Source organism: Anabas testudineus, chromosome 1, assembly GCF_900324465.2.
Source record: "Anabas testudineus chromosome 1, fAnaTes1.2, whole genome shotgun sequence".
NCBI lineage: Eukaryota > Metazoa > Chordata > Actinopteri > Anabantiformes > Anabantidae > Anabas > Anabas testudineus.
Window position 1 is genome coordinate 9,188,011 of NC_046610.1, and position 20,384 is coordinate 9,208,394.

A 20,384-nucleotide genomic window follows, 5' to 3' on the forward strand; every position below is an offset into this window, starting at 1 on the left:
ATTATTGTCATAGTAACAGCACATTTGCCTGTGTCTAAAGAGACAGACATATGAAATGTCTACACCTCTGCAGTAGAATTAGGGAAAACCACTGGACTGCCTCGCTACCATTTACCCTTAGAAATATAGAGGATGAGTCTAAGAATGCAGTTTAACAGCCTGTGAGGACAGTACGTTCATTAGCAATTAGTGCACTTAAATGCTTTTTAGACTGCTTTCAGCTGACTAAACCATGAGGCTCAATTAGCCTTTTAAACTCCTTATAACTGGAGTTGGTAGGGATTGAGTGGCATTGACAGCATGGTCCACTAAGAACTAGTTTCATATATTTAACCTAATGAATTAGATGAAACTCGTCAAGTATGAGACTGATTTAACCCGTGTCAGCTATGGGAATGTTAAAACTCATTTAAGACTGTGTAACTGGCAAATGATTAAGACACTAAAATGCTACACAAACAAATGCAAATGAGCTAAAGTGGATACTAGCTGGGTGCTTGAGGATACCGCTATTCTCTCATTTCTATCTTTCTCCATTATTATCTATCTGAACTTACAGTATGTGTGCCTCTTAAGTATTTTCTCCCGCTTTTTGCACTTCATGTATTTCTCTTCTCCTGCTTTATCTCTGTCATGCTCCAGTGATGATGTGGGTGAAACCTCTGATTGCAGTGTGATTCCACTAAGTTGGCATCTCCTCCCACCCCACCCAGCTTCTCTTCCCCTGTCATCTTCTTAGTCAGATCCTCAATGCCCCCTCTGTCCCCATGCCCCCATAGGCTATAGGGCCTGGGTGGGCGAATAGAGGGTGCCTTCCTGCGTCTCGCCCTATCAGAAGACTCTATGATGCTTGGAGAAAAGGGGGTGGGGGATAGAGGACAGCTGCCATGCCAGGGGAGCCCTCCCCATTCCAGTTCAGTATTGTCCCATGCCGTCCCATTCCCAACCCTGGGGCTGAAAACACTAGACTCCTACAAGCTGAAGTGGGCTTTGTGATTGTTGAATGAGCTAAATGGTACAGAATCTGTTCGTGTATTAAGGAAGGCTAGAATGGACAAATTCGTATCCAGCTCTCTGGCAGTCTGGCTCGGACAAAGTGGGATTTAGCCTTTAATTCAACATACACTTCAATGGAATATACTAAACTAAAAGTTGGACTGAAGGCCTCATTACATTTTTCGTGAGTCTTGACAGGAGGTATGTAATAGTGGGCAGGTATTCAATTCAAAGATCATATGGTCATATGTCAAATTGCATTGTGGGTATAAGCTTGTAAGGCCATGTACAAGAGTCATGAGACAAGATTTTTGCTCTCATGGACACTTTATCACATTTTCAACCAATGTTTCACAAGAGCATGTGTGCACAATTAATGTCCCTGTGTAGAATATAGCTGTAGCAGCAATTCAGAGGAATGATAGGTACGATTTATACTTTTGACAGCACATTGTATACATAAGTAAAAAGGGTAAATCAGCAGCTTATTGTATCCAATGTAAGTAAATGCAAAGTTCAACTACAATTGTGAACAAAGTGAATAATAAAATACATTGGTCTTTATGTCAGAAAAGAGTGATGTCATCCTGCAAGGACCTGTCCTCCCACTTTGCAGCCAGTTTGAATGCAAAACATAAGACTACTACACTTTAAATTGCACATTAGGTCAAAAGGTTGGGGGTGGGGAATACCTCTGGTTACTGAACACTACTGTTTTTTTCAGTAACTGAGTAATTTGCAGTGCATGCAAATGTCCTGTTTCTTTCTTTAACCTGATTTCTCTCACTAATCTTACACTTTGTTGTGTTGCGTGTAGATAAATGTACTGTAGGTGTGATCCGTGAATTTCTTATTCCATAAGTGCTTACAATTATGCAAATACACAGTGCTAAATTGATATAGTGGTGGTACAAATATATGGCAGAAAGCAGCTCGTGTGTATATAATTGTGCATGAGGAAAGCTGTGTGAAAGCCCACAGATGGAGGAAAGATGCTCCAGCTACCACACAGTTTGTCATCCCAGAACTACTAGTGTAACCATGCTAATGCATCAGTGTGTCTTTAAATCACAAACCACTTTTAAATCTGAGTTTGACCTTTTGCATGTTTACGATAAAGATTTTCTGTGAGTTGGAATGCATTTTTCACAGTGTGATTGATGTAACTTATTCTTTTACATCTAAGATAAAAAAAGATGTTGGCACATCTTTCCAGAATGTAATTTTGCTCTGTTACTTCCTGTGTAAAGTATTTATTTTTTAAGTTTTGTTTTGCTTGCAAATTGCCCATGTCTTCCATAGGCAATTTTGTTTATGATCCTGGAGTTTCAGTGTTGTGAAGTGCTGTTTGTGCAGCAGATTGAAATTTTTAATTGTGCTGCAGATGTATGATTATGAATGTTCTTCATATTGCATGGTTTGCACAGTCATGGTTACTTGTCTGATAAAGAGAAATGAGATGAAAACATTGCTATAGTAAATGTATTGACTGATGTGTGAACACTCTCACCTGCCTGTTCCTTTTAACTGCAGGTGACCTATTTTCCAGTTAACTTCTAGACTCTTTGGCTGTTCTGCACTTTTTTAAACAGGTCTCTTTTTACTCTGACTTGAGCATGTACAACTCTCACCTCTTTCTCTCTCTCTCTCTCTCTCTCTCTCTCTCTCTCTCTCTCTCTCTCTCTCACTCTCACTCTCACTCTCACTCTCTCTCTCTCTCTCTCTCTCTCTCTCTCTCTCTCTCACCCTGGGAGGGCCTGGCCAGGCTGTAACCTAAGCTCTTGGTCCTTCTGTTCCCCACAGGGTAACTTGACCCACAATTGCTTTGTCATCTTCCAAAGAGAGAGGTCCCCCCGCCACACCCACCTTCTTTGTCCAGCCAACACAAGTCAGATACATCAGTGTTGTCTTTGCACATTTACTGGTTCTTATGGTTAAATTTGGCATTTAAGTGGGGCTGCCTCAAAGAATCTGAGTTTAATAGATGTAAGCCTCAGCTGGACATTGAGGGTGTGCTTGTAATGTGATTATATAATTCAGGCCTTTTGAACTACAGTGTGTGTGTGTGTGTGTGTGAGAAACGTGTTACATGTGTGTATGGAATATGCCAGTGTAGTATGAAAATGGTGTTCTGATCATTTTCTGTATGAAAATTGTGTGTTATTTAGACTCAGTGTTTTTGTCCATGAGATCCCTGTATGTCTGAATGCTTCCAAAATCTAGGGTTTTGCAGGACTGCTTGTTTCTTCATCCTGTTTGTGGAGAAAAAGATCTGATTCTCTTCATGCTGTCTCAGTCTGGGGCTTGGCAGTCTAACAAAGGACACCCTGTGGATGGAAAAACAGCTAAGGGATGAAAAACCCCAAGCCTGGAGCATTGTTAATACGGTCAAAACCTTACCCCAAAACAACAACAAAGCCGTAGTTTGCATTCCTCACACTCTGTTGGTATGCTTCCTGATCTGTCTGATCTCTGTGGTGGCTGTTTGTCCACTTGGTCTCGACTGTCATTTCAAACTCACATTTCAAACAGAACCGGGAAGGTTTCTAGCATTTAGTTGAGCCTTGTAAAAGAAATGTACATACTCGTCCTCGCTAAAGGAAGTTAAATATTTTAGGACCAATCCTCTATTCTACAACAAAGCCTTGTCATCCCTCAGCTAGGAATTGCTAGAGTTTTGTGGAGAGCCTATTTTGAGCCTTAAACAAAATGTTCAGCCCAACTGCTGTGAGTCAGCAAAAGCAAGAGTTTGTGACCCTTTGAGTCTGCATTTAAATGAATCACTGTGATATGTTGTCTAAATAAAACTACAAACACTGTGAGGTAAAAAAACACAATCTAGAAACAGGATACAGCAGCTGTAGTGTGTGTAATTTGTGCCAGTTAAAAATAGATCTGTATTTTGAATTATAGTGGCAGAAGCAGATTTGTATGTTTCTCTGTTGAGGCCTCAGCACTTTATTACTGATACATACAATTTATCCAGATAAGGAGGGAAACAAGTGGTCTCTCATTGTCTTTCTCTTTAATGTATTTCATGTACTTTAGGATACAGATTTTATTACTGTCATTTATTTCTTTTTCTGCTTGTGTCACTTTTCTTTGGCTGCTATGCTGGGATTTCAATTTGTCTGTCTGCTTTGTGGTGGCTTTTCTTAGTGACTATTTGAAAGAAAAGACCCAGTGGCCCATTTCTCTTTATAGATTTGGTTATTTGTGTTAATCATGGTGCTACACTCAGACTATGTGGCTTTTGTTCTGGTAATGCCAGATGCATATTTCTAGTTGCGGGCCTCTTCCCTCTGGCTCTTAGTATTCTTCTTGAGTGCAGCTGGTGGAGAATGCACACAGAGACACAAGCTAAGCTAGGACACATGGGCTAAAATGGAAAAATAAAGCATTTGGGCAGCCTGTGGTCAGTTGGGAATGGAGTAGTCATTGTGAGAATGCACATGTAACCTTTGGCCTGGTTTCTGTGCTCACCCTGCAGGCATGGAAGAAGCGGTGGTTTGTTCTACGCAGTGGCCGTATGACAGGCGACCCAGATGTGTTGGAGTACTACAAGAATGACCATGCTAAGAAGCCCATTCGTGTGATCGATCTCAACTTGTGTGAGCAGGTATGGCTCCTTACTACTCACTACCACCAGCACAACACAACTCTACACAACTCTATTCCAAATTGCTGCGTATACTGTTCAATTAATCCTTAAGAAAGTACAGTTTGTGTCCTATACGATCGAAATTTTACAACTGAGTTAGGTTTGGGTGACATGGTTAGTTAGTTATTGCTCGTTATGCCACTGGCAACAAAAGTCCTTCACTCATATCTGTTCTGGGCCAGTTTCTAGATGGTACCCAAGTGTGGTTCATGTTCTTCAATTCTCCTTCCACCGTTTGTCGTTAGGGTGATATAGACTTACTATGGTACAACAATATAACAACATTTTGCATAATTCTTGTGGTAACAATAAACATGAGGAAATAAAAATAGAACCATTCAACATTATCTTTTTGAGATTCATGTTTTCACCCTTTGTTGAAACAGGTTTTCTGACACAGCAGGCTTTATTCAGAATGAAGTCTTCCTCATACTTTTTTATCATACTTACTATTTATCGTCAGTATTGTGATGACTGCTCGTCATGTGAAGGAATTATCACAATATATCACAGATAATAAATATCAGTGAAGCATAGCTCTGATTTAAGGTGTTAGCTTTGATCATAACAGTCATGTGACATGAAACACTTTTCTAAGTCAAGCTAAACCTTGTTGGTTGCTTCCCCAGGTGGACGCTGGGCTGACATTCAACAAGAAGGACTTGGAGCACAGCTTCATATTTGACATAAAGACCATTGACCGTGTCTTCTACCTGGTGGCTGATACCGAAGAGGAGATGAATAAGTGGGTTCGCTGCATCTGTGACATCTGTGGTTTTAATCCCACTGATGATGGTAAGAATTGGCCACACGTCAATGCTTAAATCTTTTATTTGAAAATAACACCTTTAAAACCCAGAACAAATCCATTTTTATTACTATTAAGAATAATACAACTGATGTTTTGCTGACATGCTAAATAATACACATTCTGTACTGTATGTATGAAGAGGGAAAGCTGCATTGTGCCCCTCAAATTGCTTTCTCTGTCTATCTGGAGGAGTTAGGTGAACTCCTGTTTAGTATAGTTCTCAGCCAAGGTCCAATGGTCCATGTGTTAATCCACGTGTTGTGTTGAGGCTCACATTACCTCTGTTCCCTGTACTGGATAATCAAAGCATTGTGTGCCTGTCGATCTTACTGTCCTTCTTTCGTTCTTTCCCTCTTATCTGGTTTTTATTCTCGTTTGCATACTCTTGCTCCCCCCCTCGTCTCTTTCTCTCTCTCTCTCTCTCTCTCTCTCCGTCTTTGAGCCTAATTGCAAGCTGCACTCTTTGCATCTCAGTTGTGGTGCTTCTATGAATTCTCCCTCTCCTTGCCTAAATGTGTCAGCATTTTAGCGTGATGAGAATTGGCACAGATGTTGCACTAATTTACTGCATTTATGGTACTAAGAGTCTTTTAGCAGAAGGACATACTTTTTAAACCTGGCAACTAAGTCACTGATAATGCTGCTCCAAGGTCATCATCTCCACAATATTGTGACTATGACTTCACCTCAGGTTCATAGCTAGCTAGGATTGCAGAGCACCATGATAACTTTTAATTATTGGAACGAGCTGTGTGGAAAAAAAACAAGCGCAAAAAAAAGTAAAACTATTCAAGGAAAAACTGGGTGTTCTAGACAAGTCTGCAAATAGTCTTTCTTCTACAAAATAATGTCCTTGGCGCTCCCTTTTGCACCCACTTGCACTTGCATGAGAGACGTAACTCCCACTCTTGTTGTGTGTGAACATACTAGAGTGTTTCATGGCTGGGCAGATATTAGAGGAGAAAACATTAGGAGGACTGGGGAATGATGGCTCTGGGAGTATAGATGAGTATGAACAATGGAGATGTTTCTTTTTCCTGCATGAATCAGCACTTAAAGCTGATTCATGCAGGAAAGATAGCAGAGGAGTAGAGAGGAGCAAATGATGCACTGTAAAGAGTCAAATCGACTTTTAAAAGAAGAGAAAGAGGGGACCTTGCATGAGATAGAACCATGGTAGTGATGGAGAAACAGAGTGGGAGGAGAACTGTGAAAAGAAAAAAAGAGGTAAAAAAAATAGAAAGACGTGGAGCATGGATTTATTTCAGCATACACATCAGCCATCTTGGCTTTAAGTGCAGTGCTACAATTAACTGCAGCAGGATTTAAAAAGGACTCTGATATTTGAAATCTCATAGTGACAAAGCAGAGGCCTTGAGGGAATGCTGTCTGCGAGTGAGTGTGTGGGATTCTGAAAGCAAACACAGTATTCTGATTGTTTATGACCAAATACATATTTTAAGTAGATTTTATATGTGCATGTATTGGACATGAACATTTTGATAATGGTGTTTTTTAAAATTGAAATTCCAGGCAATTATTGCATTACAATTAAATTTGATATTGACAAGCTGGTGAATAATCTGTATTTGAAAATGTCTTCCCCCAGAAAATCTGCCTAAGTAGCAAATGAGGTTATAGGTTAAAGGGAGTTTGGAAGTTTGAGTTTAATAATCATACAGACTCTGGGAACCTTTTTGAAAGAGATATCTGAGATCTCTCCTTGAGTTGCTATTGTATCTGAGTGTGCCTACGCACTACACAGCCACTAAGGTTTGGACATTATAGATGGATGTAAAGATGTGTATATAGATGTAAAGTTGATATAGTATTAGCCAAAAGACAGCGTAGGACTATAGATTATTAAATTAAAAATGCGTTGCTAAGTAACAGCTTGGATCTAAGTTCTGTCAACACTATATTGATTTTGTTAATGCCGCATGTTTAGAAATTTGCTGTCAGCTACCAAGTATCTCAGTCATCCACTTGACCCTAAAAGAGATGCTAAGCAAGAGGTGCTAAACATTAGTGAGTAGAGGTGTCTAAATATAACTTCAGGTTGCTAACTATGTCTGGACTGTGCTGTAAAGGGTTAACATGACTATGTGTGGATTAAAAAAAATACAGTGATGTGGTGATAATCCAACATCATCATTACAGGATCAACACACATGTAGATAATCCATTGGAAAAAGGTCCTTCAAGTCTTTAGGATTTATTGAAACATATTTAGCAAATCTGTGTGCTTTGTGCGGTCATGATGAATTACCACCATGTGTAAGCATCGATCACTCAACAATCTGACAGATGTTAACGACACCTTTTAATGTCTCCCATTCAGTTGTGTAGTTTATTTCACAAAAAGTCTATTAAATTCACTCTGTATTTGACCTTTTAGAGTGTTGCGATAACACATGAAGAGTCTTCAGAGGAGTTAACCTGATGGTTCTTGTTTCTCTCCTCCAGAAGCAGCAAAAGCTGCTCACCAGTCAGCCATCGGAGGCCTGGTGGTGGATACACCACCACATCCAGCACTGGGTAATATTGTTGGTCCAGCAGCGGCAGTGCTGTCCAGTGTGCCCCCTCCATATCAGCCAGTCAGTGTGCGGCACCTGGACTCTCAGTCCAGTTCAGAAGAGCCTCAGGATTACTTGTGGCTAGTTAACTGTGAGAGCAAAAAGCCCGAACCCAACAGGTGAGTTTGTTTTGCGAGCATATGCTTATATTGTATGGAAAAGTATTATTTATTATGTTTATTGTGTTGGAATGCTACACTGTCATGTAAGCTCCTTTCAGAATATACTTCCTTTTGTACATTTTCATTTGTGCTGCCACTCTTGTCCTTGTCTCTGCTGTTTGATGTGTGTAGCTCACTGCAGCTTCACTCTCCATTGGAGGGAGATCAGGAGTATTTGCTCCTGGAGGAGTGTGAGAGCAAGACTCTTCCTCCACAGACTAGTCTGTGAGTGGCCAGCCACTGCCTGGAACTGCCTGCTTGTGTGGAGTGCTACACGTCTATATACAAATAAAACAAGACTCATACAGAGAAACACGGACACTCTGTAGATGATAATTAGTGCTGATTTTGAGATGTGGAAATCTTTAGCAACTAGCTCTTCTTTTAGATCAAGACAGACTGGATTATACCTAACACTATAATGTTTATGACATCACATGCATGAAATTACCATTTACAGTGTATGTCAGTCATCCATTTTACCCAAAAGGTAACATTGGTGACAAAAGGTGTCTGAATATAGCTCTATGTTGCTATCTATGGCTTCTAACAGTGCTGTGAAGGTTTACTTTGACTGTGTGGATTGTTATTTTTTTCTAAACCAACAATCAATCAGGTTTTTATTGTGGATATTTAACTCTCTGGAATGTATGTGTTCTCTTAGAGCCCATGCTGAGTGTTCCAAGTCTACCTCTTCTGAGACGGACCTGAATGACAACCTCCCCTCTCACCGCACGCCTACATCTTCCACCTCCTCAGCTAAACACACCTCACACAACGGCTTCTTCCCACAGCACCCGGCACCTGCCTCTGCCTCTTCCATCTACGACTCGCCTCCATCACGCGGTGCCTCCCTCTCAACTGACAGCGGCCTTTACAATCTCCCTCGCAGCTATTCCCAGGACACTGTGCTGCTCCCCAAGTCAGCCTCTTCCCCTCCAGCTCATCCAGACACTGGGGATGCCTCTGAGCTTTATGTCTTTAACACACCATCACGGAAGCCCTCTGTGGAGACACAGATCCGCAACCTTTCTATCAGTTATGATATCCCACCCACACCTGGGGCAAACTGTACCTACCAGGTTCCCCGCACAGTATCGTCATCCACGGGACTAGGAGGCTCAGAGGGTGGGGGAGATGTAGTTCCCCCTCCCAGACCACCTAAGCCCTCTCTAAGTTCCACCTCAGGACCCCCACCACCCCCTGCTGAGCGCTCTCCTACAGACACGTATCATGTGCCCCGCTCAGCTTCAGAGACGGACGGAAACTACTGTGTACCTACTAGTGCTGGGAATAAGGCTTTACGCAGCAACACTATTGGAACTGTGGACTGTACACGCCTCCGGAGAGGTTGGTGTTGTTGTGGAGAGATTTTTGTTGTTGTTTAAAAAAAAAAAAAAAAAAAGGTTTTTTATTTTGCTGTTGGAGTAGAGATTCCCTGTGCATTGGAAGACTACCATGACATCTTCACAAAGATGGTTTATTTTGTAAAATTTTTAACCTTTACATGTAGTGATATTTTTCATCAAGCTGACGCAATATTGGCATTCTTCAAGATTTTATACAGCTTTTATCCCCTTTTTCACTTTTGATGGATGCATGTTTTCTTTCAGTTGCAGTCATTGTCTTTATTCAGCTATTTGCAATTATTCAGGCAGTGAACATTTAGCAGACAGTGTTCTGCAGGTATCTTCTGGTTCTTAATAGTTCACAGCCTTGACTTAAAAGGTTTTTGACACGTTTGTGCAGCACTTATCATTTATATCAGTCATTACACCTAGTCTAACATTTAATTGCTTGGCCAAAAAAAGTCACCTGGATTTTATTAGACAAATAGGTAAGAACCTTCCAATAGATAAATACTGCAGTGATTAATATATTTCTGCAGGTAACACAATGAGGTCAGCTGACTACCTGCATGTACCAAATAATGAGGATTTTCCATCAATGGATTTTTTCCTTGCCTGATGGTACGGATATATTCCAAGATGACAATGCCAGGATTCATTGGGCTCAAATTGTCAAAAAGTGGTTCGGGGAATAGGAGACATTTTCCCACATGGATTTACCACCACAGACCTGTGCTATGTGCTGGAGAAGACTTTACGCAGTGATCTAGTCCCATCTATACAAGATCTTTGCAAGACATTAATGCAGCTCTAGAGGGAAATAAATGTGGTGTCATTGCACACACTTATCAAAACGATGCCACATCTTATAATACATTTCATCTTTACCTATAATACATCAAATCTTTTTCTCTAGGGAACATGCGAAATAAGGATGGAATGAACATACTGTACATCCTCCCTCTTGTGGTTATAGTTGTCATTACATAAGTATTAATGGCAAAATTATTTAAAAACCAAGGCAGTCTTACGTTTCAAAAGAAACTCACTATCAATATTGTTTCTCATTTGTGCAAAAACTGTCAAACCAGCAGTGCTTGCAGAAATGGTGATACCAGTTAAGGTTTTATCTCTTCTCTGCATCATCATGACTAAGTCCAGTGGATCAGAAAGGCTTAAAAGAGGTGCCAGGGGAACCAAAATGAAAAAAACACTCTAAACAAGTTGTAACAACTCATCTTAGATGACTTGTTTACACTGTAATATGGATGAGATTTCATGTGACCCATTAGAAACATATCTTTTTTTTATCTATTTAATTGTTGGCAGTTTTTAAAGAAAGGACATGTCTTATGGTAATTATTCTGTTATAGTTCTTCCCCACTTAGTCTTCTACAGCTCTCACAGCCATACAAGCCTTCCAAGCACTGCCTTAGTACTTGTGGCTGTAAGTGAAATGCATTAGTGACTGCATCAGTGCCTAATGAAAATGCAAAAAACAATAATAATGTGCCCACAGTGCTCACAGTAGAGCCCTCCCATAGATGAGTGGGGTTGTATTCCACGGAATAAATTAGTCTTTGCAGAGTCATGAAAACACATATTGTTTTTAGGCTCCTCATGTGTCCATCATTAGGATTATGTTAGGGCATAGAATTGCTTGATATGAAGGCATTCAGCTCTGGTATGGAAAGTCCAGTCTAATATGTTGTGATCTGCAGATAAAAAATTTAAAATGTTAAATAATTAATAACACTCCCTTACAGTATAGACTGCATAATATATCTTAATAATGCATTTTTGCAGATTTTGGATCCCAGGACTGCTATGACATTCCTAGATCATTCCCCTCTGACAAAAGCTGTTCGTTTGACTTCAATGAAAGCTTCAGCAGCTACTTCGTAAGTGTTGTTCTAAGGTTCACTGCTTGCATAGCTCATCATTTTGTTTAACTTTCCTGTGCTTTTAAGAAGTGGCTGATAACTTAAATGAAAATGTAAATGTTGTGATTATGGAAATCTTAGCTCTATACCATCTGTACTCGTTCATTTGTAAAAGTGTACGTGTGGCTTGTCACCTGCAGAAAAACAAAGGAATGATGCCAGTGGGTAGCCAGTCCACAGAAGAAGTAGACCAGAACTATGTGCCCATGAGCGCCAACTCCCCGTCACATCATCACTCAGGCAGTTTGCCAGAGCCAATGCATGAACCTAACTATGTGCCCATGACTCCAAGCACCATGGAATTTTCCTCTCTGGGAAAACAGGTCCCCCCTCCTGCCCACATGGGATTCCGCTCAAGTCCTAAGACCCCTCCTCGTAGGCCAATGCTCAGCGAATGTCAGCCCCCACCAGTGGATCGAAATCTCAAACCTGATCGCAAAGGTGAGAAAATAATGGGTGTACATGCATGTGTAGCTGTGACTTGGTTTGTCAATAATCACTATTTAGCTGCAGAGTTGTAATGTGTTGAATTTTCTTGTTAGTCTCAACTTGCTTCAGAGTGTTCGCTAATGCAACAACTGACCATGTTTTGTCTCACACTCAGCTGCTATTCTCACAGTGCTGGCTCATGGTCATTAAGCCATCTGTATAAAATCTCTTCTCCTCCAGCCGTTCTCAAAGCACTGTCCTTCTTGATCATGCTTTAGTTGCCATTATTAATACTGCAGAATGCTTTCTCTCAGTTTGTCTCCTTTGGTTTGTCTGGTGTATTAAATACCACTTTTCTTTCTCTGCGTCTGTCCTTGACCAGCCTGATGAATTACTTTAGCGACTGCTACATCTTCTTATATTCAACACTTTGTGTCAAAAGCACTTTTGTCGTAAATTCAAGAGACCCTGCAGACCGTTTTGGAGGGGGCCAGTCACTGTGCCATGAAGTGACCGAAGCCTGGAGTGGTCACCTCCATCCCCTTTGTTCTCTCCATCTGAATGGAGCTCTTTGATGAAAGACCTAATAGCAAGGGAAATTACAATCTGGGCAGATTGAAAGGCTGTATAATGGGCGGAGAGAGAAAAAGAGTTGAAGAATGTCATAGAGACAGGGAGTCATGGCGTAGGCCAACCAAAAGCTGGGGCTGTTATTGTTACTCAGAAAAATAGGACATATCATAGTTTTATTCATTTCTCAATGTAAAATCCTCCCATACATGACTCGTGATCCTTTTTTCTGTGACCTTTGAGCCAGTCATCTCCAAATTTGGCATTTGCCAAACATGACTGCTATGGCTCAAAGTTATAAGAAGATTTTTGTTACTCCAAATCATTTGGCTACTATACTACACAAACACCAGTTTTAGGACATTTAGGCCTTATGTTTCACAAAAAGAGTGAAACATGAGGCCTTCTAAGGCCTTTTCATAAGTGAAAAAAAGAGTGAAATCTTAAGGACACAACAAAAGTTTCTGTGCTGAATATATAGTCTTAACAAGTGCTGATTATTTGGGCACAGGAGACACTACAGTATGATATTTATAAATTATGCATGTTAGCTTGTGGTATACTGTGTAGTGGACAAACTTACACCTAAACTGATCATGTTTAGCAGTATTTGTATACCCAACTGTCAGAGGTTTTTAAAAATTCAAAATAAATAGAAATCTTGATAACAGATTCTAAGTGTATTTCATAAAAGTTTGCCTCAAAGGTATGAAAGAAAAAAGAATGCCTCTTTCGTAGTTTTTATTTTATCTGCGTAGTTTAATAGAACAGTGTTTAGTGTAGCTTGTTTATCTTGATTTAATTCCCAGCACAAAATGTAGTCTGCTTGTTATCTGGTCTGGTTAATGAATAATTCCAGTATTAAGAAGCATTAATATCAGGTATTAATTATTTAAACTTCATTTAAAATGGAGACTGAGGAGTTTGAGAAGAAGCAGAATATTATTTGTTCCTTTGATTTTTTTTTTTTAACACGAGGCATGCACAATTTCTCTGCACTCTGGACTAACAGAATTCACTGGCAGCTATATTCGTTTCCCTTTTACTTCTATCTCTGATTTGGTTGTCTTTTGGCTTTGACATATATAGTCAGGGCCAGCACAAAGACTTCATGTTATTAACGCTGTATGTGATTCCGTTTAAATGCAGATAAATGTTGTGATCAGTGTGTTAATGTAAAAGGGGCTATGTGTCTCATCAGTAAGTTATTTGTTTGTGTGCTTCTCAAAATGACATGATTTCTCAGTGTACTCTCAGTGCTTATACACAACTCATCGTGCATGCACAGCTGTGATGTCAGCCTTTGTGTGGGAAGCCGTGGTGCATGGAGTGAGGTGCATGTTGGGCAGTATGGGTCTGCTGTTGTCATGACAATGATCCTCTTGATAACTGTGCTGCACAAAAAGGTGATTGGGTGTACGTGAGGGTGTAGTTTTGTTGTTTAGCAAAGTCTCATCTTTTGCTTTGCATGGCAGAGCAGTTGTTAAAGAATTCATCACCAAAATTTTTTATAATAAGCAAAGTCTTCTTTCACCAATCAGGTCAGAGTCCTAAAATAATAAGAGCAAAAGGTGTCGGTTTAGAGCGAACCGACTCTCAAACCGTAGGTGAATTCCCAAGGGGACGACGCAAGGGTAGGTAATTCACACTGAACTGCCACTGTGTATCTGACAACTGTCCATTCTTTGACCTTGATCTGGCTCTGTCCAAACTGTACTTCATCTTGAACATTTGCATGTTGTAATTAGTGTACTGTGGGATTTCTCATGTTTCTCAGGCCTGCTGGTTCTATAAGAGATTAACTGTGTGCAAACCAGAATCTTTGAAAGCTTACTTTATTGTTTTCTGTCTGTCATGAGCACATCCATCCAGAGCTACTCAAAAAGGTTTAAAAATATCAAATGAGTGTCAAAGCTCTTGCATTAATCCAGTCTTATTATTTTAAATCCCAGCAGGAGGTTTATGCGTGTGCATTTTGTTCATGGTGGATTGCACATACACAGTTTTGGAGCTTTTAACAGTTAGCAAGCCTTTAAAAATAATCTGTTTATCCTTTACAGTACCTAAATCTAGACCCTAGGTTACTAACATTTCTTTTCCAAAACATTTCTTTTTGTGTTTTTTTGCCATTTAATATATTGTGCACACATTCAGATATAGCAGCCACAATAGGATTATTGTCATAAAAACACTCCTATTGCTCTGAATGTAGTAGATAGCTCTTCAGGAAGGAAATTGAATATCTATTTAATTTTTTTTACAAAAGAAAAACCCACACGAATGACCATCTTTACTCTTCTGCTTGTGTACACATACAGTACCATGGACTTGAAGTAGCTGTTTTCTGCATGTTTTAGTTTTTGACAGAAGATGTTCAATCGGCTTTTGTAGTCAAGATCAAAAAAATAAATTAATGATCCACTTTTTTTTTCAGATTACAAGTTAATAATAATTGTGTATTGTTCACATGTAAATTCATTATACAGTCACTTGTTCCTATTTTAACGTGTATTAGAAATCATTTAATATAAAACACATCTACTAAAGCACACACAGTTTGTAGAGCTGCACGTTGGTATTTATACAACATTTCTCAGCCTTATATAAATGTAAAAGTAAGAGCAGTGACTGACTGGTGTATGTACCTTGCTCCAGGAAAACCTGCTCCACTGGAGATCAAACCCTTGCCAGAATGGGAGGAGCCCTGTACGCCTGTCCGATCACCAGTCACACGGTCATTTGCTCGGGAGTAAGTAATGTTCTGTAGCATTTTTCATAATTCTACATTATGACTATACACTAAGGGCATGTTCACACTACTCTGCCCTTCAACAAGCCTTGTTTTTTTCTTCTTAGTTTGAAACCAGGTGGGTTTTCTAATTGAAAAGAGCTCCCTTATTAGGAAAAGTGGAGTGCCTTTCAAAGTAATGTAACTTTTTCAAGACACAAAAGGCACAAGACAATAAAAAAAATAAATCGCTGCACTTCATCTCTTGATGACTAAAACTGCTGATGTTGTTATGGAAACTGCACGTTGTCTTACCTGCGCTTTATGCTACAGACACAAAATAAAGCTCAGTTTTTTTATCTCTGTTTGTAGGAAGGGGCATCTTTAGTGTGCACATGTCCTTTGGTAGTAGATACAATTAACTAAGCACTAACACTTTGTGCATTACTGTAGTCACATCATGAACAAAGTAACACTACTCATACAAACGGGTCTGGAATCTGCCTCAAAGCTCCATTATAGTATAGAGTGCACTTTGCTGCCCTATCTGGAATGAGGTCTATTTCTGTGCTTACTGCTGCAGGGACTTCTGCAGTGTAGCTGTCGCTGTTATGTCTGTATTATGTTTTGTGCTCACCAGAGACTGTATTTGCCTGGAAGTTGGTGTGTAAACATTGTGAATGCTGCTCAGTCTCTCTAGGTTTCCAATGCCAACAAGACCCCCGTCAGTGCATAGTACGGCCTCCAGCACTGACTCCGAGGACTGTGATGACAATTATGTAGCCATGGTCTCTAATATGTCCACAGATGAACCAGTATGTAACACACAACTGTCCTCTGATATAATAAGTTGCATGACTATTTTATTTTATATCTAAAATCTCAGATAATGCTACAAAATGTGATAAATGTCTAATTTGTAAATTTTTCTGTTTTGGTTTGTTGAATCTATTTTGCCTCATTCTTATGAACTCTACAAAGACACATCGGATACACCACAAATATACACAAAAACAAGATTTGGAACAGATATGTTTTTGTTGGGGTTGAACACCATGCAGTCTAGAATGTAAGCCGTATTTGTATAAGAAATCCCACTTGCAGTCATTACACCTCTCCCTAAGCTATACAATTCACTGGTTGCTGAAGACGGACTCCTCGCCACTTAAACTCTTTCTTTCAGTTACCTTTTATTCTGCTGCTCTGTTTTCTTTATTTGTTTTTGAGTTGAGTTTTTATTCTTTTGCTTTCCAGGTATTGTCCTCTTTAGAAATGTTTGTTTTTGTCAAATCAGTACCCTTACTGTTGTTCAAAAGATCCCTTTTGTCATTTGTGCATTGTGGAAAATGGTGCTGAAACAGGCTGTTCTGTGAAGAATATTATGGGAGACTTTAACTCTTCTGCCAATAGGGATGCTTTCTTTTATAGTTTGGGTATTACAGGCACATCTTCCCTGCTTTTCTTGCTGTAACAGTTTGTTTACTTTTTCTGAACATTTCCTTTGAAATTGTCTGACTACTGACTTCCTGTTCTGTCATCACTCATGTTAATTTATTTCTCTCTAGTTGCTCATTTCTCTGGCTTCACCAGGCTCTACTTTTGCCCATTTTCTTTTTCCTGCATTTCAGTCTTGACCATCTACTTTTCTCTTTTTTTTCCCCCTTTGCGACTACTTCCCTTCTTACTGTGTATAGAGAGGAGTCCTTCTACTGCACAGTCCCCATCACCCCTGTAAAGAGGGAGGTGGAGGACCTTGACACCATAGAGGAGGTGAGCAGGGTTGCCAGGTTAGACATGCATGGCCTGCCCTCTCAAAGCATCGGAGGCTGTCAGTTTCAGGTGTTAATGCAAAAATTCAGCAAGTACACGGTACTTTGGTGTGCTGTCATCAATCCCCAACATTAGTCCACTCCACTAACTAGAAACTGTGGCTTGGACACAGAGGTTATATTGATTTTTTTTACATATGCTGTCACTCTTCTTATAATTAGTATGACCTAGTTGTTTCACCATTATAGATGTAATAACTCCACCCCACTTGTAGTTAAAAACTAACAGTACCTAGATACATATATTTATGTATTGTCACAATACCACAATTCTGCCTTTTCTACCAATACTCAAACTCTTAATGTTAAAAGATTTCAGGTTCACATATTGCAAAAAGAGAGGAACAGACGATGCTGTGATATAGACGCACTGTGTTATTTGATATTAAACATCTATTAAATTAATCTAAAATAAAAATTTTGTTTTTAGTAGTATTTACTACTACCATCATAGTTGCTTTGCAAAGTTATTTGTTTTTTGTTGGGCAGCTTTGATGTAATTTAAGTTTTGGCATTTTGGTTTGATGCCCATTTTTCTTGGCAGTATTTGTGGAATTGTGTATCACTTCTTCAGGGAACAAACCTTGCCAGTCGTCTGCCCCTCAGAAATGAGACTAGTTAGATGAAAACATGTACACTAATTGAACAAATGTATTCTTTTAATAAAACAATGATCAAAATCATCGCAATAACATCATAATTTACACCTTGTGCAGAAATGAATTTAGTATTTTATTAGTACATTATTTTTAATGATTAAAACGATCAGACACAGAAAAAAATACGTGAACCTGTATGCAGTCACTTCAGCCAAATGTCTTGGGACCTTAGAAGATGAATTTTGGTAAATGTGACAATATAAGTGCATTTGCATATGAGATTTATTTCACACTCGCACTGCTGAGAGAGTGAGTCTTCATTTTCCGTCCATTAAAGCATTCTTTTTTGGCTTATGTAGAACATGAAGCTTGGTGCACCCATGGCTACAGATGGTGGGAGCAGCCCCATGGTGAAACCGAAGGGAGACAAGCAGGTGGAGTACCTGGATTTGGATCTTGACCCTGGAAAGTCTACCCCACCTCGGAAGGTAGGAAGGAATCTCCTACAACTTGAGCCATATGTTAACAATTAGATTACGTCTATTTCATTTGTATTTTTTTAAATTGAACTTTTGTGTGTTTTTCTTTTTCAGATGAAAAGCAACGGAACTGGCATGGCAGCATCAGATGAGCGTGTTGACTATGTGGTTGTGGACCAACAACGGACACAGGCCCTTAAGAGCACCCGAGAGGCCTGGAATGATGGTCGCCAATCCACAGAGACAGACACGCCTTCCAAAGGACCTAAGTGACCCTTGTCCCATCTGCCAACCCTTCCTCCAAACCCCTAAACTGTTAGGCCTTGTACACTAGTGTAGGCTTTGGTTTGTACTTTGGGATGGTTTAACTGTTGTGTTCCTCTTAAACAAGATCTTTGGTCTGTTGAGGTCAGTCCAGCTCCATAGCTACTCAACTGTTTTTAGTTTACACTGCTATCAGGCCTAGGACAGCACTGTGTGTTCAGCCATAGAAGGATTTGTGGGTTAGGAATATGCTGTAATCAGTATGAAAGCAGGTGGACTGAGTGGACTTGTCTTTGGGGTTTGAATGAGCAGCAACTCACAAACATTCATTGCCTCCTATATTGGATTTATTTTTTGTTCTGTTCACCTTTCAGTGGCCTGTGGGCTGATCCAGAGTTAACATTTCCTTAAATTATGATGCTGTTGATGAGATTGTTTTGGAGTATAAGTGAAATCCCTTAATAACACTATCACAAAACTTTGTCAATGCAACACTCTACTAGCGAACATAGCTGGTGTTTATTTTTCAGTTTGTCCTGTTTTCAGCAGAGGAATTTCCATGGGCATGTCATATGCTACTATTCTTTTGACTAAGTCATAGGGGATAGCTGAAACTGTGATCTGTATCAAGTTCAGATCTTTAAGATAACACCGTGCTACAGAATTTGATAGTTTTATTACTTTTTTTAATGCAAAGGCAAGTGAACTTGTTCATTTTACATGTAACCAAGTGATCAAGCTTTGGATTCACTCAAGGTTTAATCCACTGAAAATGATTTGATTTCCATTTACTTTGTAGGTGGAGATGCTTCAATCTGTTATAATGGAAGTGCAAAGACTGTACAAAAGTGTTATGTATATAAACAAGAAAAGTGTCCTTTATTTGTATGGAATATCCAGCATGTTTGACTTGAAGGTATGTGGATTCTGCAGGGTAGAATCCTGTGCCTGTCTTAGGTGGTATCAGGACTTGTGATTAATGAATGAATTACTGTGAGTTTTTAAAGAACGTGACAAGTTTTCTATAAGTTATGCAATGGTATCAATTTAGGCTATTGAGAGAGAAAATCAGGTACTCTTCATAAATGCATACTAATACAACTATCCATTTCTAATTTATTTCTCAAGTTATTTCATCAAGTGGACATCATGTTCACTTTTAGCTCAGTATTCTTGATTCATATGGAGAAACATTTGCTAAAGTCTGTCAAAATGCTTAGTTTTTCAAGCGCAGGTCAATTAGTTTCAGAAGTTCATTGATATTTCTCATTTTACTTTCCTCTTAGGTTTAATTTATTTCAAATTGAACAGGCACACAGAAAATTGACTGCTTCATGTAGTCAACTTGAAACATTTTTTATAGAGGGGGAAAAGGTTTTTGTCTGCATACAGTTGTGCTTTACTAACCTGTACTCTCACTCAGAAGTCCCATGAAGCATGTGCTACCACAAGCTAAAATCATTGCTGTACATAGTTTGCCATCAATTAGATTAACATGTATCATTTGAAAAATGTGCCTACTAAGCCATCTTCATTCAACTTCACTCTCTCCTTATTGCAGTCTCTTTGTGACTCAGACTGCAAAGCTGATGATGCTTTATCGTTTTTTAATGAATCTCAACAGAAATTGTAAATTTTAAAAGTGGACTAAATAAAATCAAACATGTTTCACGTGTTCTCTTTCTTTAATGTGATTACCATTATGAATTTGGGAAACAAAAAATGATAAAATGAAACAAAAAGAAATAATAGGAGTAAAAATATTCTTAAGTTCTGTCTTGTGCTTAGTGTTTTCTTTATTTTCAGTCACACATTAGAAAATTGATCACCCATACCCTCATGCTTGCTCAGGTCTTTAATTCTTTATTTTTTTTCTGTCAATTTTTAGAACTTGTTTATAATAATCATAATTAATTATTGCAAATATGAGCTAAATACCCACTCAATGAAATAAGCCTATAATACTATTACAGGAATTACATTGCTGGT

At 39.2% G+C, this 20,384-nt stretch overlaps 1 protein-coding gene across 7 annotated transcripts in view; it reads left to right on the forward strand.

The window, feature by feature from the left end:
* The window catches only part of gab1 (GRB2-associated binding protein 1), a 43,787-nt gene extending 23,721 nt beyond the window's left edge, over positions 1 to 20,066 (forward strand). For 5 of the 7 annotated variants that reach the window (XM_026359208.1, XM_026359209.1, XM_026359212.1 and 2 more), the window contains 11 exons: positions 4,487 to 4,615; positions 5,287 to 5,452; positions 7,935 to 8,163; positions 8,870 to 9,555; positions 11,361 to 11,455; positions 11,638 to 11,938; positions 14,038 to 14,130; positions 15,152 to 15,245; positions 15,916 to 16,039; positions 18,012 to 18,140; positions 18,246 to 20,066. In XM_026359208.1, coding sequence (XP_026214993.1) covers positions 4,487 to 4,615; positions 5,287 to 5,452; positions 7,935 to 8,163; positions 8,870 to 9,555; positions 11,361 to 11,455; positions 11,638 to 11,938; positions 14,038 to 14,130; positions 15,152 to 15,245; positions 15,916 to 16,039; positions 18,012 to 18,140; positions 18,246 to 18,404 — 2,205 coding nt within the window. In that variant the 3' untranslated portion in view covers positions 18,405 to 20,066. The remainder of the gene's footprint in view (positions 1 to 4,486; positions 4,616 to 5,286; positions 5,453 to 7,934; positions 8,164 to 8,869; positions 9,556 to 11,360; positions 11,456 to 11,637; positions 11,939 to 14,037; positions 14,131 to 15,151; positions 15,246 to 15,915; positions 16,040 to 18,011; positions 18,141 to 18,245) is intronic. The other 2 variants (XM_026359211.1, XM_026359210.1) reach the window with 1 other exon arrangement.
* The last annotated feature ends 318 nt before the right edge of the window (positions 20,067 to 20,384 follow it).